General features: G+C 40.2%; 1 protein-coding gene across 6 annotated transcripts in view; it reads left to right on the plus strand.

Moving 5' to 3' along the window:
• STXBP4 (syntaxin binding protein 4) overlaps positions 1-18,315 on the plus strand; it is a 163,921-nt gene that overhangs the window by 91,642 nt on the left and 53,964 nt on the right. For 3 of the 6 annotated variants that reach the window (XM_008519740.2, XM_070560749.1, XM_070560748.1), the window contains one exon: positions 2,143-2,276. In XM_008519740.2, coding sequence (XP_008517962.1) covers positions 2,143-2,276 — 134 coding nt within the window. Of the gene's footprint in view, positions 1-2,142; positions 2,277-2,512; positions 2,698-3,967; positions 4,131-18,315 lie in introns of those variants that run through there. The other 3 variants (XM_070560750.1, XM_008519743.2, XR_011523092.1) reach the window with 2 other exon arrangements.

Genomic DNA, 18,315 nt, shown 5'->3' on the forward strand with positions numbered 1-18,315 from the left:
CACATTGTTTTTGATCCCATCTCTATCAAAGAAATTCCTGGAGGTGTTTAACCAGTCATTGTAACCTGGTACTCTAAAATAGAGGTAGGAATCACCTATCTTGTCTTTGTCAGAAATTCTGTAAAGATGAGGTCAACGGGAAATTCTTTAAGCATGCTGTACATGAATAAAAATTACTATACTAGTCACAGGTTCATTGCTAAAGGTCAGTCTCAACCCAGCAGATCAGTTGTTATGGCAAACAGAATTTTGCAAAACATGCTCATTTAGTGTTTCTTTTATTTTCAAGATTCAGTAAACAAATAAAAGAAATATATTTAGAGAATACGCCTTGATTTTGTTTTTATTCACAGTTTGTTTCTGATTTAAAATTTCTTACTAGGAGCTACAGACATATTAACGAGATTTATTTATTTCAAACTGCAAGCTTATGGTCACTTTGGTAGATGATAAAAGACATATACAAAAGAAAGATTCCTATTTATACATTTTCAAAGTAGTTTTTTTCCTCATCTTTTAATAGCTGCCACTAGCAATGTATTTTTATTTCTAGCAATGTATGCTAGCAGAAATACAGGAAACCTCTACCCTTTACTATGAAAACAGCAATTTAATAAATGAAGATGATTCATTGTATTCTTATTATATTTTAGGTTCCCACATAGCGTTTTTTAATTTAGAAGAATATCTATAGTAGTATACTTTTAAACTCATTTTAATGTAATACTTTATTTCTTCTAATGAAGAACTCTGACATTGTTGTTATCCATGTTGTTATGATGTAAGATAATTATGTGAATTTTCCATGGTGATTATTTTCAGTAAGTATATTAAAATACTCAGCAATCAGATTCCTCTTGTGTGGGTTAGATGTGTCCCCCACCCCCACCCTCCAAGGTCTCATTGTGACCTTGAATAATAATTCAAAAGGTTTGGTATTAAAAATGAAGGTTAAAAATGACTGTTTAAAACCCAGAGCCTGCCCTTGCCTTAAACTGGTTTATGGAAAAGGGAAACTTTAAAAAGCAAAAATGAGCAGCTTTTCACCACCTATTGGAAAGGTAAACACAAGTAAAATTTGGTTTAGTTTTTTGCATATAGTGTATCTTCTATAATAGATATTGGCCTTGGTCATTCAACGTAGATTAAAGGCTCTGTATTTGAGTTTGAGAATTGATGCTTTAGTTTCTCCTTGTGAGTTAAGAAGATGGTTCTAAGTAATGATGGTATTGTCATCAATTTAAAATTATTTCTTTTCGGGGCCAGCTCCGTGGCCGAGTGGTTAAGTTTGCGCACTCCGCTGCGGCAGCCCAGGGTTTGGATCCTGGGCGTGGACATGGCACCGCTTGTCAGGCCACGTTGAGGTAGCGTCCCACATCCCATAACTAGAAGGACCTGCAACTAAGATATACAACTGTGTACGGGGGTGGGGGGTGCAGGTTGGGGAGACAAAGCAGGAAAAAAAAAGATTGGCAACAGTTGTTAGCCCAGGTGCCAATCTTAAAAATAAATAAATAAGTAAAATAAAATAAAATTATTTCTTTTCAAGTAAAAGTTTTAGCGTGATGGTTTTTTGCAGTAAAACCCTGCATTTTTAATTATGTCAGAATGCATTCACTTCAGGTGATATTTGCATTTTTAAAAAGTGATGTAAATGCTCTAGGCTGTTTTACACTTAAGGACAACAAATGGAAGCGCTTAAGAGATAATTTCAAAGGCAAATGTACATATTGAATTTATATTTCATATCACTAGAAGGAATTGTAAATGTCCGTTTAATAAATTTATGTTTAAATGCTTAAGTTGAACTTTTACAAAACTAAAAGGCTACATTATGTTAGCACAATACGGGCACTCACAGAATAAGCCCAACAAATGTAGGAGGTAGGCCATCCTTTTGTTTCTTCTTCCTTGTATGTGAAATCAACCTAATTTTTAAAGTATGCCTATTTATTATATAATAAAGAATGGAAAACAGAAATATTGTTTTGTGTGAATTACTTCATTTATGGCTATAAGATTACAATATTCTGAAATAGAAATATGTTGATACAAATTTATAACTAATAGGAATTCAGATTTAGCAAAGATAGATGTTTTTTATTGTGTAGTAAGTTCCACTTTATTTTATTGCTCTCATAGTGAAAGAAGAGCTCTGTTAGCTTCTCAGACTTCCCTCACGCCCTTGGGAAGGAATGGACGGAACATCCCAGCCATGCTGGCACTTGAATCTAAGGAACTTATTAAATCTGTTCGTGCCCTACTTGACATGGATTGTAAGTTTTCTGCATTTTTTCACTTTTTTAAAAAAATAATTCATTTAGCGGAAGAAGATTTCAAGTTTGACAATTTTATTTTGTTAAATGTTTAGTTTACGTACAGGAAAATTGATAGCTAAGGATAGAAATGTTAATATAAAGGAAGAATATTTGCTTTATTTAATGTGCTCAAAATGGCTTCCAACAGAAGATAGCTGGTTAAGACATATCTTTACTTCTACCTCCATCCAAAGTCTCTTTGAAATGGAAGAATAAATATAAAAATAAATCCACAACAGCACTGGAAACCTGGAAGGGTGGAGTCAACATTGAGGAACTTTTGAATAATATACAACAGATGGAATAAGATTGAAGGTACAGCCCAGCTGAGCAAAGACCCCAAAACACAATAAAGGTGAAAGACAAGACTGCTGAAACAGTGAGTTAAGTAGAACCGTGGAAAAATCCCCAGGATCACAAGCAGGGAAAACTAGAAACAGACTCTCGGGCAGTTAGCAGGATAATTAATTAAAGGGCTGAGGAATAGCTGAACCAGTTCCCTACTCGTCAGAGCTACTGGCTCAGGCCTTTACTCCTAAGCTAGGGCCAGAAGAGTACCTCTCTTAAGGAGCAGAATGATCTGTCACTGGACACCCCTAGAGTCAGCACTGGGCTAGAGAGAGAAGCAGAGGAATGCTCTGAGTAACTTCTAACATCCCAATAGACAGGGAAATCCTTGGGGAAAACTTAAATGGTTGGACATTTCCGTCCTTCTCTCCTGCTATCTCCCAGATGCTTTTGCCTCTTCGTGGATTTGGACTCCCTTTTTATTTATTTTTCTGTCTTCCCTTGATGTCAGTCTGTCTGCTGGCTGTCTTTGTGCTGGCCTTTAGCGTTCCACTATCCCTCTAGTTTGCCACTCTTAATCTTCCCTATGCTGGGGACCAGATATCAAATATATATAAATATAATATAGATAAAATTCTATGTTAACTAAGTATCAGAATAATAAGTTTTGAGTAAAGTCCCAGGTAATAAATGGCTTGGCTTTTTAGAAGGGCATATTCAAAGACCCTCTGGGGTAATTTTGACTGAGAACTATATTATAGAGGATTGGAAACCATGCCTCCAATAGTATCTGCTCAATTTCTGCAGTGTGTATTTTTTTTTAAATTTTGTATAACCTATTACATTTTTAAAAATCAAATTATATTTCAAAAGCCCTGTAAGAACTCTTTATGTAAGGGAATTCTGTGGGTCTTAGGAGAGATGAAAATAATCACTCCTCATGTATTATGTGTAAGCTCAGAATTTTATATATCAGATTTTTGAAGTTAGGGTGGGTGCAGTGGAGGGAAACACCTGCACAGACATAGCCCGGTGGACATAGCCATCGTTAATTTTAATTACCATACTAACATTAACCTTTATATTTGTCAAACATGATTATTCAAAGAAAATATTTGAAATTCAGCAGAACTTCTTTGGAAGAAAAGTGAAAAATTCCATCTGCACTTTTTATCAGTTGCAAGATTATACCTACTCTGCTGTTTAAAACTAGCAAACAGTTTCTATGTTGTCTTTTTATTTGGAAATATAATTGCTAACGTTGGCATATCTTCCCAGTACTTTTATAATTTTATATGACATATCTTTTTAAGTTTGATAATTCAGATAAACTCAGCTCATTTTTCTTCCTCTTTAAAAAGGCAGTAGCTGTTTCTTTATGTAACGAAAAGCAGAAAATGACGACCGTGAGGTAGATAATTCAGCTGCATCCTCCACCTCATTTCCTTTGCCATGGCTCTCTGGTTGTTTCAAGTTACAGTTTGAAATTTTTACTTGGGTAATTGCCTCCGCTTTCTTCTTACTGTAAGTACACTCTAGGATGTTATACTGTGGGATTTCCTCAGAAATGAGAAGAAGATTTCTGGGGTCTTATAGTTTAAAGCTAGCCTCTGAGGAATATCTAGAAGACAATTCTGAACCTTTTTTTAGCTCATGGACTCCATTGAAATCTCCCTTTTCCCAGAGATGTGCAATTATAGACATTTTGCATCCATTTTTCAGAGTGTTTATGAACCCCAACTTAAGAACCCCTGATGTAGAGTCATAGGGAACATGAATGCTTTTTGCAGCATTGCAGACACGGCCATCCAGCCCTCATCAGAACACATCTAGCAGTGGAGAAGTGTGTGAATCAGAGAGGCAGCCTGGAGGAGCAGTTTGAAGCCATGGAGAAGGGCTTCTCAGAATCTCCGATGTTGCCTAAAGGTGCCCCAGAGAGCATCCCGATTAGTCATCCAGCTTCAGTGGGCAAATTACTTAACCTCTGGACCTGTTTCCCCATATGAAAAGTGGAGATTATCATATGTGAAGTGGCAGGATTGGAGGATTCAATGAGATACATGTAAAGTACCTAACAGAGCACCTGGTAGTGCAAGATGTTCCATAAAGGGAGGTTACTGCTGCTACTGCTGCTGCTGGTGCTACGTTGTTATTATTCTTTACAGTAATTAATTTAAATTTACGTTCTCTCAATGGTAAGTATTAAATAATTATTGTCTAAAGCTTCTTTGAACTTAGATACCTTTGAAAATATGATAGATGAGAGCTTTTCTTAATATATAATATTTAATGTTATTATTGATTTTGAGTTAGAATGAAATCATGACAGGAAACTGTGGCTAAAAGTATGAATCAGCATCTTATCTTTCAGTTGTTTATTGCGAACTGCGAGGAAACTTCAGTCTGTTGTGTCACATTACTTCCAGTGAAACAGTATGTAGACAGAATCGACTTTTCAATCTGTATTGGAACCCCTGGAGGTGCTTATACTGATCTTCATCAATATTTACATGGTCAATATTGTAATGATTTGGTGTAATCTTTATTTGAAATAACTACTTGTTTTCAACCGTAGTCTTTGTTTGACCCTAGATTGACAAAATAATTCTGTGACGAAAGCAGGAAGAGACAGTTCTTTTTAAGAAAAATGCATACTAAAACAGTAGCTGGCCAGATATGCCATACGAGGTCTTTAATTAAAAAGAGAACTTACTGACTTCCTGGTAAATTGGCAGCATAAACACAGGCATCTACTTTTCTTCAAGATTTTCATGGAAATGATAAATGAATATAAAAATAGGGTAAAAACCTTCAAAGGTACTAGCAGTTACAGGCAAATCCCCAGAACTTTTTGATATAGGGCAGATAGGACACATAGAAGGAAGGAAAGCACCAAGAGCCAAATTGTTACACCCTCCGCTAAACAACAGTAGCAGTTGTGGGACTAACTGGAGGGAACCCTGGCAGGAGGGCACCTTTAATGCACTCTAATTGGAAGGGGTAGTGAATAAAGTTGAAGACTGGCTAGGAGAGGAGATGGACTCTTTTTAATGTTTTATCTTGGTGAGTCCATGGCATTTATTGAAATCCTCAGGGTTCACACAGGTTCTATGTCAAGCAGAGGGCCAAGTGGGGCTTCATCCCTTAGGCTGTGTAGACACACTTTAGATCTAATATGCAAAGGGGCATACAGGAAACTTTAAATGTAAAGGGAATCTGGCACAGTGGCTTCTGCACCAAATGCCACATGCCTCTACACAGCCACCTCTGGTCTTGGCTCGCTTCTCACTCTGCGCATACTGCTACGTCATCCTCATACTTGTAACACAAATGCACTTTGGCCAGCCCCCAGCCTGAGCTTTGAGAGGGTAGTCCACGACACCTGGGTTGAATGTCAGGGCAACTAGGGGCTCCACACATGCTTTCAATAGTCAAAATCCAACTCTGAGGAGAGAGTGCTCTACATGCAAGCTTTTGTAAAGAGAAATATATATTATATATATATATGTGTGTGTGTGTCTGTGTGTGTACACACACACATTACATTCAAGCTCTTATAAACAAATATATACATAAACATGCAAATATATGATTATGAAGAAGTCCACAGTATTAAAACAAGAAAATATAGCTGTCAAGATTCAGAATAGACTTTGGGATCAAGATGGTAGAATGATTTCGTGCCCAAACCTCCCCATTCTGTTCCTACTCTTATAAATGACATTTAAAGTTGTGTGTGTGTGTTCAAAAGATAAAAACCAAGAAAGGAACGTCTTCCTGCACCAAAAACAGGATAAAACTATAATGATAAGTGGAGTCTTACACTTCAGAGCTTCATGGGATTGAGATGGGCAGCTGGAATAAAGGTTTCTGTACCCACGAGGGCCCATATGAGTCCTGAGCCAAGGAAGCAAGGAGCAGGGATCTTCCTGGAGAGAATACACTTTCTTGAGTTACCCATATATTAGGGAATTAGAAAAAAATCCCTCAAATTTAGGAGCCATCTGGGCCTGCCACTAATTAAAGTTGAAAGTAAATATTCTCATCCACTACAGGTGGGAATATAACTTGGCACAACATTCTTGGGAATCAATTTTGCAGTATATAGCAAGAGCTTTTAAAATATCTATTTGAAAAGTTTTTTTGAAAGTTAAAAAAACTGTTTAATGGTCATATATTTTAAGCCAGTAATCCCACCTGTTGGTATTTTTGTAAAGAAAATACTGAGAGAGATGTGCATATAAATGTATATATAAGTATTTTCATCACAGGATTTCTTAGGATAGCAGAAATGTGAATGTTCAACTGTTACAAATTGGTTGAATAATTACGTGACTTTTACTCAGTCAATTGAAAATCAGGGTGAACTTTTCCTCTACCAAGTTGTGACTATCTGATTGCATATATTCGTGTTTTCGAGTCTCCTGCTCAATTCACAAGTTCCTGTCTGAAACTGGCAATATTTTAACTTTTGAAATTAGGATATCAGGAATAGCTGTTTTTTGTGTTTACATTCTGAAGCTAATTAGAAGTTCTTTAGGCAGTTGGGAAGGGTTTTCTGAGAAAAAGGGGAAATGCAGCACTGCGACATTTGAAGGCCTTCATAATTTTTCTCTTAGATCCCAAACTCGGACTGGATAGCATCTTCTCATTGTATTTATTCTAGGTCTCAAACTCTCTTCATTGTTTTCCTTATGTCTCCCAGGGCATATTTTTATTAACTAAAATGAATTTATCAAAGGAAAAGCCATACGTCTTTGGTGAAGGTCAGCTATACTGTTTACAATGGGCATTATGGTGTTTGCTTCCCCGTAAGGTAATCGTTCTATTTCTGTGTTTCTTCCCCTGGAACTGGGGAAGCTGTTCCCAGTATAAGGGAATAACTTATGTGATTCCGATGCCATTTGAGACACAATTCCACCTGTTTCTGTGAGGTGGACCTGTTCTCTAGTGACTTGATTATTCAAAGCCAGATAATAACCACTGTAAATATTTGTGGTGTCTTACCATTCAAGGAAAGTGGTAAACTCACATATTCTCTTGTATTGTTGCAAATTGAAAGTAGGTCACTGCTTAATGTTCCATTAAGAAAATATATCAAATTTAATCTTGAGTGATTTCTAGAAAAGAAGCTGTGCTTGGGTTATTTAATTTTCTTTTAAATAGGCAAATTATTATTAGCTTCAAGAAAAATAAGTAATTTCTTTCCTGGTACAGTTTTATTTCCAAAAAAAAAAGTGAAAGGAAAAATACGTCACTTAAGAAAAGGTAATCCTTTCGCTTTATTCGTTCTTTCATGAACTGTTTATTGAGTATCTGCAGTGGGCCAGACTCTGACCTAGGCACTGTTAGAACAGCGTAAACAAAGCCCTATTATCAAGCTGCTTAAGTAAATTGTAAGGGTAGAGATGGACAGACAAGTTAGCAAATAAGTAAAGAACAATTGCAAACAGTGCAAACTGTTAGGCATATAATAAAACCAGATGATGTATAAGGGGATGCAAGTAAGCGGCAATGCTACTCCTCTTTGAAGAGGTGACATTTGAGCCAAGATTTAGCCAGGAGAAAATCTTTGGGAAGAGCTTTTCAGGCCAAGTACAAAAGCCCTGTGGTGGGAACAATCTTGTCATAAATTTGAAGGACAGAAAAAAGCCTGGGTATCTGATACATGTGAGCAAGCAGGAGAGTAGCATGAGAGAAGGGTAGAGACGTCGAAAGGAGCCAGATCATATAGGGCTTTGAACACCGTACTAAGGAGTTTGGATTTTGAGTGTCATTAGAGCCATTGATGGTTTTAAGCAGGAGGAGTTAACACCATCTGATCAACATTTTAAAAGATTATTCAGGCAGTTGTTTGAAACTGGATTGTAAGAGAAGCAAGAGGGAAGAGAGCAGAAGACTAGTTGGCTATTACAGTGATTGACATGGGAGCTACTTGTAGCTTGGGCTAGGTTTGGAGTAGCAAGGAACAAATATTCAATTTTAAAAAAAGAGATGAGTAATTCATCAGTATGTATAATAACTTTTTGGAATACCTGAAATTCGGTATTAATGTTTAAACTTGATATTTGTGTGCGTATTGGGTCAATGAGTAACCGAAAGTCCAGAAGCACAAAGCGATTATCTGTTGTCATCTTGGATCTTAGGCTACCTCATGTGTCTCTGTTGCTCTTTCTGCACATTAATTAACTGCTAGGTATTTGCCTTTTTCATTAAAAAAATTCCTGAGAATTAAAGTACTGAAATTATTTAATAATACCAAATCTAGGAACCATCTACTATTCTCTATTAGTACATAGGAAGCAAACATAATACACTTGGTCAGTCATGAAAGTCAGGAGGCCCCCATGTTTCCAGTATTTAGTAGACACAAACAAACATCTAGTGTGACTGAATCCCACATCTACCCCCATGGTATGCGTTTTCATAGAAGAGCATTTCCAGGAAGATATTTCAGATATATGCCTTAATCACATACACTACCAGTAGCCGTAAGGTATGAAGGCATGGCTAGACAAGCAAGACTTGATTTCTCCCACAAGGCAGGAATATAGTTGTCGAGGGAATTGCAGAATGCACAATATCTAAGATTTAATCAAGTAAAAGCCTATATACCTCAGTAGTAACATGGTGAACACCCTATAACATAAAATGATTTCCCACACAAAGGCAGAAAAAATACAAGGACTGCTTCAAAACTTATAGAAAGCATTGACAAGAAAGCAGAGTAAATTATCTGTCTTCCAAAAAATGAAACTCCGATTCCTTTCATAGTTAGAGCTAACTATAATAATAGAATGTCTAAAGTGTAGTTCATGTTTCAATCCTATAACTGGACAAGCAAAATGTAAATGATGCTGGAAAGAAATATTTTCCCTCACGGCCTGAAGGTGTCCTCATCCAAACCAAATGCATTTTTTTGGGTTAATGGAATAGGTGTTCCCTGGAGTTCATATGAGGACAAAGTGTTAACAACTCACCTCAGAAAAGACAGCAGCAGTAGCAGTGGTGCGCAGTAACAGCTTTCAAATTATTTAATAGGATAAAATAGTGCAATTTACGTCCAGAAGTTCCTGCCTTCAACAACAGAATATTAATATTATGATTACAGATAATCTATTTAAAAATAATAATGCCATTGATATAGAAGGTTTTAAATTTATATCAGTTTTACAGTTTAAATGTACTATTTTACATCATGTCCTCACAGCAATGCTGTGAGATAGGCATTATTTCTAATTTAAAAGATAGGAATTGATCAAGGCTCAGAGAATTTAAATGCTTTATTTAAGTCATATGCTTGGAAAGGACAGTGCCAGAACCCTAATTCGGGTCTTCTGATATTGAGTCCCAGGAGTCTCATAGGAGTATACTTAAGTCATTATGTCACAACCGAATTGGCAGGTTTTTTCCTCATTTGTTGTAAATGTTGTAAATGGTGGAGTGTCTTATACTCAGTGGTATCTTAGATTTGATGTATGATGACCTTTTGGAGTTTTGGCTTCCTGTCTCTAAAGTGGGGATACAATCTTCATAGTTTGTTTCAAGGTTTAAGTGAATTAGTATGAAAGTACTTCATATAAGATTATGTTTTAGAGTTCATTTATTATTTTAATTAGAATCATTGCGAAACCTTACCTCATCTTAACTAATTTTCATGCCTTACAAATATTCAGAATCAAGCAACAGATTGCATTGGTTCAAACAGCTTTAATAGCTTTCAGGCAGGTATAGAAGGATACCTAACTCATTGGTATGTTGGTTTTCTTAGAAGGTCAGATTGGGAGAGTATCTGTTTTTTAATTGAAAACCTCTGTATTGTTTGGGGGTTTTTTTTAGAGTGAACATTTGTTGCTTCTCAAATTTAAAGTGTCTTTTAAAAGTAAAAGAATTTGTAAGCATCTTAGAAACCTCACAGTAAGAAATAAAAGCTGTCTTTGAAATCATTTACAAAATAGTACCTAGAGGCCTGCCCCGTGGCTGAGTGGTTAAGTTCACAGGCTCCACTTCCTCAGCCCAGGGTTTCACCCATTCCAATCCTGGGCATGGACGTGGCACTGCTCATCCAGCCATGCTGAGGCAGCGTCTCACATGGCAAAACCAGAAGGACGTACAACTAGAATATACAGCTATGTAGTGGGGGGCTTTGGGGAGAAGAAGAAGAAAAACAAAAAGAAGATTGGCAACAGATGTTAGCTCAGGCGCCAATCTTAAAAAGAAAAAATTGTGCATAAAGAAGGAATAATAAATGTGCCTAGGTAAAGACCTTAAAATTGAGGATGTGGAACCAAGAACTGAATCTTTAATATTTTTCAAAAATTTGTGACCTTATGAACTTATCCAACCAACATTATCAATTAGATTAAAAATGATGTAGGCCCCAAACTACACAATGCTGTTAGTGTTTTTCAATTCTTTTATAATAACCCCCAACAGCTAATGAAAGTTAAAGTCAGAGTAGATAGAAAGAGCATTAGGGGTGAGAAAACCTGCTTCTTAGACAAGATCTTTAAACCTAAGGTAAATTCCTCAACCTCACTTTTGCTCCATTTATAAAATGGAAAGAATGAGCGTTGTAGCTCATTACGTTACAGGATAGAATGAAGTAACGATTGCAAAATTGCCTATAGTTTTTACATAAAAATTAGTTGTTTGTACCCTGAATGATATCTTTCTCAAAAATATAGATATTTTACTTGTAGAGAGGCAGAATAGTATAGTGAAAAGACCATATGCTACAGGGTTCAAATTCCAGCTCTACCACATAATAGATTTGTGCTTTGGGGGTTCTGTAAGCTCTCTGAGTCTCATTTTCTTTATTTATGAAAATGGAGATAACACCCACTCATAGGGTTGTTGTAAAGATTAAAGGTAGTGTATCTGAAGTGGCCAGCTGATTAAAGATAATGTTTATAAAGTGGCTCATATCTGATAGACACTCAATATATATCATCATCATCATCATCGTTAATAATCCTCATAATTCATTTTCATTATGTAAAAGGATTATTTTGTCCTTGCAACCTAGTCTGATATGATAAACTATTCTCTTCCCCATCTCTTTTTTTTTTTTTTTTGGAGAGCTGGAAACCTTGGGAGGCAGTGAAAGATTTCTATTAATGTAGATTTATATAATCTATCATTATTAAATTACTCCACTGAGAACATGTAAGAAGCCATGTGCTAAAACCCTGAAAACAATTACAAAGTAACATTTCACTCTTTAAAGTAGCAGTTAAAATTTGGATAGGAAATTCAGCATCAACTCAAATTTATTTCGTGGTTATAAAGTTTAAAGTAATAAATTTATGTCTAACTGGCATCTATTTAACAAATACATTTAATATATATAAATGTTTCATATATATGTTTTAATATCATTTACTTAGGAGTGAACCTAAAAAATAATGAGGCACCATTTTATTCACCAGAGGGCCGTAGCAGTGACTCTCAATCTACCGTGTGAGTAAATATGTGAGGAAAGCAGCACACTCGTAAACTGTTGATCGATGTTCCTCAATTCAGCTCTTTTGGCGAGTCTGTCTTTGTCTCTAGGAATCTAAAATGTACATTTTCTTTGACCCTTCAGTTTCACTTCTAGGAATCTATTATACAAAAATAAATACCCATTCATATGCCTGAATCTAATAAACAGAAATACCCATTTGTATGTACAAATAGATGTCAAATAGTCAATTCGTTCCACCAATATTTGTTGAGTACCTATATATCAGACACTAAGAAGAGAGACTAGCTCTGATAGTGTTGAGGTTGTCCCTGTAGTAGAAAGTGAGCAGCTGAAGCTCTGTCATGAGGGGAGGAAGAACAGAATTAACTCTTCTTTCTCATACATATAGACCCTAGGTGGGGTAGCACGCACCATAAGCTGCAACTTTCTGAAAAAACATATTTCCATGAATGGCCACATCTTTTCTGAAAGCAACAGATCTGATAGAAGGGGAGTAAGACTACAGGCAGTTTCCTGTGCAGAAAGCCGTGAATGGGAGTGAGGGTGATGCACCATCAACAGCATTAAAGATAAAGAAAGAAAGAAAGAAAAGTAAATCTCCAAGAGTGGACCTCAAATGGCCCAGGCAGAAAAAGAATATGAATGTTGCTTTCTGAAAGTAGGTCATTAACTAGTGTGTGCCAAGCTGTTATAATAGTGAAGCATTTCACCTATTGTAACATCTGCTGGAATTGTAGTTCTACCGAAAGAATGTAAAGAGGATGTGATTGTTTAATTATGTACACATCTGGACATATACCACAGATTCCATGAAAGCAGCTTTGTCTTTTTTTATATTGTTTTGTTTTATTTTAGAGTTGGGTAAAATGGGTTTGTTCTCATGTCTAGAGACCACGGATAGGAATGTGGCTTGTGGGGTAAGAAATCCCAAAAGATGAACTCTACTATGTACAATTACTTACAGTCTCAGTAGGAAAGACAAGGTAGAGATATACAAATAAGTCAGGGGAAGCTTCACAGAGCTCCTTGATGAGCTTAGACCCTCAAACACTATACAAAAGCTGGACAAAGAAACAGCCTAGAACTAACGAGAACTCTTAAGAATAGTGGCAGGAATATTAAAGCCAGGATTAACTTAAGTTTTTAAAAAGATTAAAGATGAGAAGAGCTATATTTGAAGCATTAATGAAGAGAAAGAAGATTTGGTATATTAAATTAATATACAGGGGTAAAGTCTTAAGTAATGTGGTGGACAGACTCTTTGGGGGATCTCCGTGATCCCTGCTTCCTGGTGTCCATTCCTTTGCGTGATCCCCTCCCCTCAAGTATGTGCAGGACCTGTGATTTACTTGTAGCTGATAGAACACAGCAAAGGTGACAGGATGTATATGACAACATTGCATAAGATTTTAGTACCAATTTTGCTGGAGTCTCTCACTGCTTCTGGGCTTCAAAGAGGTGAGCTGCTATGTTGGGAGACCCACTTGGCAAGAAGCTGAGGGCAGCCTCGGGCCAACAGTCAGGGAAACTGAAGCCTTCAGTCTGATAACCACAAGGTATTGAATTCTGTTGGCAATAGCAAACCTTCCCCAGTCAAGTCTCAGATGAGACCACAGCCTCGGATGAGACTCACATGAGTCCTAAGCAGAGAACTCAGCTAAGCTTTGCCCAGATTGTTGACCCATAGAAATTGTGAGATAATAAAACAAGTATGTGTTATTTTAAGCTGCCAAGTGTGTGGTACTATGTTACACAGCAATAGAAAATTAATATCATGAACTACTGCCGTTTGCCTCTCTCTTCTCAGTTAAGAAAATAACCTTCACAGTGGCAAGGCTAGAATTTTCCCTGGAATAAAGAATTCCCTTCTATTGGAGAAAAAGACACAAGTTACATTCGTAGAACTTTGAATCAACATTCATGCTCCCCATGCGAGGGCTTGTTTCTGTCTCCCCATTTCTTTGACTTTTTTATCCATTCAAAGAAAGTTTGAGGGAAATAGAAGGATATTCGTCTACAAGTTTAATTAAGACACCAGCCTCCAGAAGCTGATAGTTGCTGTTGTGTTACAAATGCTGCCGTGAATCTTCCTAGAGAAGCCGCTGTCCCTCCTCACCATGTGATATTGTCTCATTCAGCTTAACATTCCCAGCACCTATCATACTGTTTGACACTTAGTTGATGCTCAATGACTGTTTGATGAATGAATTTCTTAAGTTACCTCACCCATAGACCCAATAAGAAAGAAGGAAAGTCACCCTTCCTTACTGTGGTACTTTTCCTTCTTAGACTTTTGGGAATGAAAAGGCAAGCATGATATTTATTTGTGTACAGGGAAGCAAATGAATGAACCCTGAGAATACAGAGATGAGTGAATTGCTTTTTGTAAATAAAAAGAACCTTAAAAGCCTAATGTGAATACTGATTATTTCATGATTTTCTTTTTTTTTCCCCTCAATCTACAGAGTTGTCTTTAGTTTTATATGAGACATAGTCAGTGTTGGTAGATGCCAAAAGCTTTGTTGTCTGATTCCAAATGATGCTGACATAATAGACTCATTTGTTCTGTCTCCTTTCTCTATCTTCACATCACATAAAAGGAAAACTTTTTCTAACCGGATAATAATTGAAATGCCTTTATCTTTTATTCATTTTATTTTCAGCTTCCGTCTTTGTAGACCCCTGATGGAAGCATAATTTTAGCATTATTCATTCCCGTTTGGTATACTGAATAACTGGTATATTGTACTTCATTACTAGCAATTTGTGAATTCTTTATAAATACTTTCATTAATTCATTCCTAATTACCTTGTTGGACATTACTGAGGACAAAATACCCAAAATATTTGGTTTCATTTATGTAACATTTCAGTAGAAAATGGGCAAAAATAGAGATTCTTCCAAGATGGCGCCGTGAGTAGTCCTCTTTGTCTCTCGCCCTTCGAGTCTACAATTATTTGGACACTTATCGCTTGACAAAGGATATCCAGACAGCATCTCAGGACGTCTGAGACACCCACGCGACTATACATCGGAAGGCGGACGGACTTTCCTCCGGGAGGATGTGGAAATAGGTGAAAACTCTCCGACCCCGACGGGCAGCCTAGTACCCGCAAGCGGCTTTCTTCCAACGGACGCCCCCAGAGGATCCACACACATCTAGGGCAGGAGCGAGAACACAACAGAGGAGCGACGGTGGAAACAGGTGACCAGAACCCTACTTAAACCCCCCGCAATTACTCCTAAACGCAGAGGGAAACTTTGGAGTTGCACACCTGAGCCCGCGGGGAGAGTCTCTCCCCGCCATTGGCGGGGAGACCCGGCCTGGTGCTCGGGGCGCCCGGAGGGTCCCAGAGAGAGACACGGTGGGCACGGAGGTCTCCCAGCTGCCGTTGCCCGCCCCGTGGGACTAGGGATTGCCGGAGATCTCGGAGAGGACCGGGGCGGGGGATCTTTCAAAGGCGGGTCCGGCGACCCGGTGGGGAAGCGCCGGAGCTCCGCCAGGCAGCAGACAAAACTCTCTGTCTGCCGGTAGCAGAGGGGCCACGCTGAGCATTCAGAGCTCCCGGCAGAGGCCCGGACAGAAGCCCAGAGGGCGGGGCGACCCCCAGCTGCCGTTGCCCGCCCCGTGGGACTAGGGATTGCCGGAGATCTCGGAGAGGACCGGGGCGGGGGAATTTTCAAAGGCCGGATCGGCGACCCGGAGGGGAAGTGCCGGAGCTCCCCCAGGCAGCAGACAAAACTCTCTGTCTGTCGGTAGCAGAGGGGCCACGCTGAGCACTCAGGGCTCCCGGCAGAAGCCCGGACAGAAGCCCAGAGGGCGGGGCGACCCCCAGCTGCCGTTGCCCGCCCCGTGGGACTAGGGATTGCCGGAGATCTCGGAGAGGACCGGGGCGGGGGAACTTTCAAAGGCGGGTCCGGCGATCCGGTGGAGAAGCGCCGGAGCTCCGCCCGGGCAGCAGACAAAACTCTCTGTCTGCCGGTAGCAGAGGGGCCACGCTGAGCATTCAGAGCTCCCGGCAGAGGCCCGGACAGAAGCCCAGAGGGCGGGGCGACCCCCAGCTGCCGTTGCCCGCCCCGTGGGACTAGGGATTGCCGGAGATCTCGGAGAGGACCGGGGCGGGGGATCTTTCAAAGGCGGGTCCGGCGACCCGGTGGGGAAGCGCCGGAGCTCCGCCAGGCAGCAGACAAAACTCTCTGTCTGCCGGTAGCAGAGGGGCCACGCTGAGCATTCAGAGCTCCCGGCAGAGGCCCGGACAGAAGCCCAGAGGGCGGGGCGACCCCCAGCTGCCGTTGCCCGCCCCGTGGGACTAGGGATTGCCGGAGATCTCGGAGAGGACCGGGGCGGGGGAATTTTCAAAGGCCGGATCGGCGACCCGGAGGGGAAGTGCCGGAGCTCCCCCAGGCAGCAGACAAAACTCTCTGTCTGTCGGTAGCAGAGGGGCCACGCTGAGCACTCAGGGCTCCCGGCAGAAGCCCGGACAGAAGCCCAGAGGGCGGGGCGACCCCCAGCTGCCGTTGCCCGCCCCGTGGGACTAGGGATTGCCGGAGATCTCGGAGAGGACCGGGGCGGGGGAACTTTCAAAGGCGGGTCCGGCGATCCGGTGGAGAAGCGCCGGAGCTCCGCCCGGGCAGCAGACAAAACTCTCTGTCTGCCGGTAGCAGAGGGGCCACGCTGAGCATTCAGAGCTCCCGGCAGAGGCCCGGAGAGAAGCCCAGAGGGCGGGGCGACCCCCAGCTGCCGTTGCCCACCAGGTGAGGCTAGGGATTGCCGGAGATCTCGGAGAGGACTGGGGCTGGAGAGAGTTCCAGAGACCCAGCTTAGTAGCCTAGGGGGAAACCCTACAGGCTCACAGAAGCCTTAGGGAAAGCCTCTGCACAGCACCAGTAGAAGGCACCCAGCCGCCAGCCACAAGGCTGGAAGACCCCAGGGCAAAAGCAGCATAGCTAGGTGTACTAACCACAGACTGTAGAAGATGCCAATAGCTCTCCTGCGACCCATAGAGGACAAGTGAGATTTGGTGGGTGCCGACAGCAACCGAGCGACAAATAAAAGTGATCCCACCCCTGGCCGCTGGAAAAGCCCATAACACCGGTGCAGACCCCAAGGAGAGAGCGCATCTAGGTGGGCAACAACAGTAGGCACCTGCAGTCTGAAGCCCCCCGTGACGGCCCCCACGGCAGAGGAGGGAATCCAAAGGGCCACTGTGGCTACGAAGAGGGGCCCAGGCCCAGTTAGCAACTACGGACAGGGTTCCTGGTTGGTGAAGTATAAACAGCTGCTCCCCCCACCGCAGCAGCTGAAACAAGTGAAAGGAGCAACTAAACTCTATCTCCATGCGGAGGCACAAATCAACATCATCAAGCAATATGAAAAAATACATCAAATCTCCAGAACAGAAAGAAAGTAACAAATACACAGAAAACAATCCCAAAGAAAATGAGATATATAACCTAAATGATGATGACTTCAAAACAGCCATCATTAAAATACTCACTGAGTTAAGAGAGAATTCTGACCGACAACTCAACGAGTTCAGGAGCTATGTCACAAAAGAGTTTGATACGATAAAGAAGAACCAAACAGAAATACTGGAAATGAAGAACACAATAGAGGAGATTAAGAAAAATCTAGATGCTCTGAACAGTAGGGCCGATAATATGGAGGAAAGAATTAGCAATTTGGAAGATGGCAATATAGAATTGTTGCAGGCAGAGGAGGAGAGAGAAGCAAGACTTAAAAGAAATGAAGAAACTCTCCGAGAATTATCAGACACAATTAGGAGATGCAACGTAAGGATTATAGGTATACCAGAGGGAGAAGAGAAGGAGAAAGGGGCAGAAAACCTATTCAAAGAAATAATGGCTGAGAACTTCCCAAATCTGGTGAGGGAGATGGATCTTCAGGTGACAGAAGCCAATAGATCTCCAAACTTTATCAATGCAAGAAGACCAACTCCACGGCATATAGTAGTGAAGCTAGCAAAAGTCAACGACAAGGAGAAAATATTAAGGACAGCCAGGCAAAAGAAACTAACCTACAAAGGAACCCCCATCAGGCTATCAGCAGATTTCTCAGCAGAAACTTTACAGGCTAGAAGAGAGTGGAATGATATATTCAATAATCTGAAGGACAAAAACCTACAGCCGAGAATTCTCTACCCAGCGAAAATATCCTTCAAATACGATGGAGAAATAAAAACTTTCCCAGATAAACAAAAATTAAGGGAGTTCATTGC

This window comes from Equus przewalskii, chromosome 10, assembly GCF_037783145.1.
Source record: "Equus przewalskii isolate Varuska chromosome 10, EquPr2, whole genome shotgun sequence".
In the NCBI taxonomy this organism is placed as follows: Eukaryota; Metazoa; Chordata; class Mammalia; order Perissodactyla; family Equidae; genus Equus; species Equus przewalskii.